Source organism: Triticum dicoccoides, chromosome 6B (genome assembly GCF_002162155.2).
Source record: "Triticum dicoccoides isolate Atlit2015 ecotype Zavitan chromosome 6B, WEW_v2.0, whole genome shotgun sequence".
NCBI classification, from domain to species: Eukaryota; Viridiplantae; Streptophyta; class Magnoliopsida; order Poales; family Poaceae; genus Triticum; species Triticum dicoccoides.
This window is the reverse complement of record NC_041391.1, coordinates 474,479,954-474,483,859: the sequence shown is the minus strand read 5'-3', so window position 1 is coordinate 474,483,859 and position 3,906 is coordinate 474,479,954. Positions and strand designations below refer to the sequence as shown.

The 3,906-nt window shown below is 48.3% G+C and overlaps 1 protein-coding gene across 1 annotated transcript; it reads left to right on the top strand.

The window, feature by feature from the left end:
• The first annotated feature begins 1,642 nt into the window (after positions 1-1,642).
• LOC119324371 lies at positions 1,643-3,384 on the top strand. Its single transcript, XM_037598160.1, has 3 exons — positions 1,643-1,989; positions 2,071-2,286; positions 2,726-3,384. Exons 1-3 carry the CDS (start codon positions 1,681-1,683, stop codon positions 3,047-3,049), a joined length of 849 nt encoding a protein of 282 aa, XP_037454057.1. The 5' UTR covers positions 1,643-1,680; the 3' UTR covers positions 3,050-3,384.
• Positions 3,385-3,906: the final 522 nt, after the last annotated feature.

The window sequence follows — 3,906 nt, the reverse complement described above, 5'->3', positions numbered from 1 at the left end:
GAGAAGAACAACAAAGAAGACTATGCAGACCCACACCACAGCCTCCCCTGCAAAGCGAACAACACCAAAAAGGCGATTTGAAAGTGGAAAAATGAACAACGATGACCCTACCGCTCTGACAAAACAGCAGCAACCTAATCCATAAGCGAATAACACCACCACCCACTCTTGCACAATAGATCACTGTCGCCGCCCCTCTCGCACAAATTTGAAGGAGAACCCAAATGGACACAAACCCGACAAGAAAAAGGGGCCACACACTGACACATGCACAACAACACGCACCCAACTGCCACGAATGCACGCGAAGGGACCCAAGAGTAGAAAACACAACTCCACACACATACATGTGGGGCCCACCCCACAAACCATAACCCCAAATCACCTAGGATCACCCTTTAAAAGGAGTTTATAGTTTTAGGAGATGTGTCCCAGAAACTATATGAATGAAGAGGGGTACCAACTTCTCAAATAAATAAATAAAACCCATTCTCCTCACTCTTCTACCCCCTGTTCTCTATAAATACCCGACCCAATTGCTTAACTATCCCGATTCGAGTCGAGGGACCTCCTATATAGTGATTCAGGCGCTGACTACCCACTGCAGCGCTCGAGTTCACACTCGTATGGGCCGGCCCAATTACCACTCACTCAGTAGTTGCGCTTGCATGCGTGTTATGCTCGCCTGTTATATTTATTTTCACAAAAACAAGCAATTGCTCGTTTTAATAAAAATACTACCACTTTTTCCGATAGAGTTTACAAGTCTTATGAACTAGAAAAATGTTCATGATTTTTTTAGAAAAGTCGTTGATTTAAAAAATGTTCAGGAATATGAGAAGTGTTCATCTATTTGAAAAAAGGTCTTAAAGTTATTGAACTTTAAAAAATCCTTAATTTGAAAAAGTTCATGAGTTCACAACAAATCACAAATTTGAAAAGATTTGAAAAATTGTTCACGAATTTGAGAAAAGTTTGCATTTTTTAAAAAAGGCTACAAACTAAAAAATGTTGATGAATTCATAAAAAATTATGATTTTGAAAAAATGTGTATTTAAAATAATAGGAAAAAACTAAAATATAAACGGTGGCAGATTTTTAGGCATGCCAGATCAAACTCTTTTGGGGCAAATTTATTTGGCCCGAGGATCTTAGGGTGGCAAATTTAATTTAGCTGCGTGGCAATTTCCTGGCGAAAAAATGAAGTGAGGCGGATTTGAGTGTATGCTCATGTATGTGAGCGACTTTAATTGTACTAAAATTTAAACTTGCCATCCTCAGCAATCTCAAATTGGCATTAAAAATGTTCAATTTGCCATGGTCAAAAAATTGATGTAAGATTTGTAGTGGAGTCTGATATAAAACCAGGAAAAATCTCCATTGGAAGCCTCTAGAAGCTTGGCAAAAATCAGCCAGAAGCTTCTACAAGTTCACAAAACCGGATGGAAGCTTTCGTAAACAGAAAACGCAAAATGGGCCAGCCCATTTCGTACGTAGGTCCGTGCGCTGGGAGGGTGTGCGCCATTGTGCAAAAAAGCATATAGGTGGCACCTGAAGCGCCAAACTGGAATTGGCTCGAGTCGTATCCAGTTCAAATTCAAACCCCAGGTTCTAGAACCCACCATGGCCACCCAACCCACCCAACCCACCCATTCCGAGGCCAGAGCGGCACCGCCCACCATGGCCAAGCCTCACGCCGGCTTCAACACCCCGCGCCCCTCCTCCCTCCGCTCCGGCGCCGCCGCCGCCGCTCGCACCACCGCGGGTTCCTTGTCGTCGGACACGACTCCCCTCGCCCCCACCTCCATCCCCCGCGCCAACCTCTCCTCCTCCGGTGCCAAGGCCGGTGTCACCTCCGCCGTCCGAAGCTCCGCGGGCTCGTCGTCATCTACAGATCTCTCCGGGCCCTTCACCTGCAGCTCCGTGGGCTCCTCGTCATCCTCGGATCTCTCCGCGCCCACCACCCGCGACATCGCCTCCATCGCCAAGGTAACCGCGCATACCTCCAATTAATTGCCTGAGTCTCGCAGCCTAATCGATGACCTTCTCGGGCCTCTTGGTGACCAACAGGAGGTGGGCAAGCGCCTGGACTACGAGGACGACTCCCCCTTCCCCACCGCCGCCTCCCTGCAGCAGCCGATGCTCGCGCCCGAGGGCCTTGCCGACCTCGCGCCGCTGCTCGAGCTTCCCGACCCCGACAACGCCTCCTCCACCACCGTCGTCTCCGCCTCTGACGCTGACGTGAAACACGCGATGACCGCCTCAGCTGACTCCACCGTCACCCAGGTGAGGCTCCCGACTGATTCCGATTTGTGCTGCTCCTCGAGTTCCGATTGTTTTGCTGGTTAAATTTTTGGAGTGCGCACCGCGGTTATGGAATCGCGTTGTTTTATTCGAGCGCTCTGTGGACCAAGTTCGAGTCGCTTCGATGGAAATTGAGGTCCATTCTGCAGTGTCTGTGTCGAGGTTGCTTCGGTATGCTCCGGTGGTGACGAAATTTGGGACGAGGGTCCGTGTCGAGGTGTTTTCCCGTCCGAATCATGATTCCTGTTGCCGACCAATTAGAATTTGTGCAGGCTCTCAATCGAGTTCCCTTTGCCCCTATGAATCTGCAGTGTAACTTGTTGTCGAGGATTCCTAAACTACGCGGCTACGGCCTATCCATTCCGTGAACCTGCAAGTTCCTGACGCACTGAAGAAAATGTTGGTGTTCTTTTCCATGCAGGTTGCGGCGCTTGCCGACGCCGATGGTCCCCTGCTCACGGAGATGGAGGTCGTCCTCGCCGAGGTGAGCGGCGCCCGCGGTCTCAGCCCGCGCTCAAAGCGCCTCCTCCTCGCGCTCGTTGAGGTCGCCGACGCGGAGCTCAATGCCAACCCCACGGCCGCTGTCCTCCACATTCGCCGCGCTGCCTTCTGGAGGAAGGTGCGCGTCGGGATCCTCGCCGCGACGGTCTTTTCCGTCGCCGCGATCGACGCCGCGCTGGCCTTCGCGCTCTACGGAGCCCGCCGTGGCAACGGCCGGTACCACCACGTGCTGCCCCCTACCTGATGCATGTTCACGAGCCAGCGATCAAGCCGGTGCCGGCGGATTTGCTTCGCTTCTCCAAGTGTTTGCCGCATTCGATTTTTACCAGTACTTAAGTTAGCCTTGTCGCTCTAGTAGACACATCGTGATGTTTTAATCAATTACTGGTGTTTTTACATGCATATATACGTAGATGGGACAGAAGAGAAGGGCATTGTTGTGTTACAGCGATGTGGTTAGTAGAATTAGCGTGACTGAGTTCTGCTTCAGTAACAGTGTGTGGAAAATCGGTTTTATGCTTGCCAGTGCTAGATGCAAATTGTAAGATCAAAACCTCTTGAGATAGACCAAGTGCCATACATATTTGGCTCTTTTTTGTGGGCACTGTTCTGGTTATTCTTGAGCAAGGTATCTATGGATGCTCGAACAATTGTGAGTCTTGAATGCAGGTGTTGATACTTCTACTATATAGGAGTACCAAGAACAGCAATTTGTGCAGGATGTAGATACTAGAAAGTAGAAACCACACTTGTCTAAATCAGTATAAATTCTCAATGGACACCACATTTTTTTAGGGTTATTTTGCACATTTGATCTTGCACAAGTGTCATCGACTTATGATTTTGCTAAGATGAAGAACTAATGTTATTGATGTACTCCCTCTGTCCCAAAATTCTTGTCTTAGATTTGTCTAGACACAGAGGGAGTACATCAATAACATTAGTTCTTCATCTTAGCAAAATCATAAGTCGATGACACTTGTGCAAGATCAAATGTGCAAAATAACCCTAAAAAAATGTGTGAAATATAACAGCTGTCCAGATATATGTGGAATGGATGTTTCATGAGTCTCTGTTTCAAATCAGGTTAAAAGGTTCATG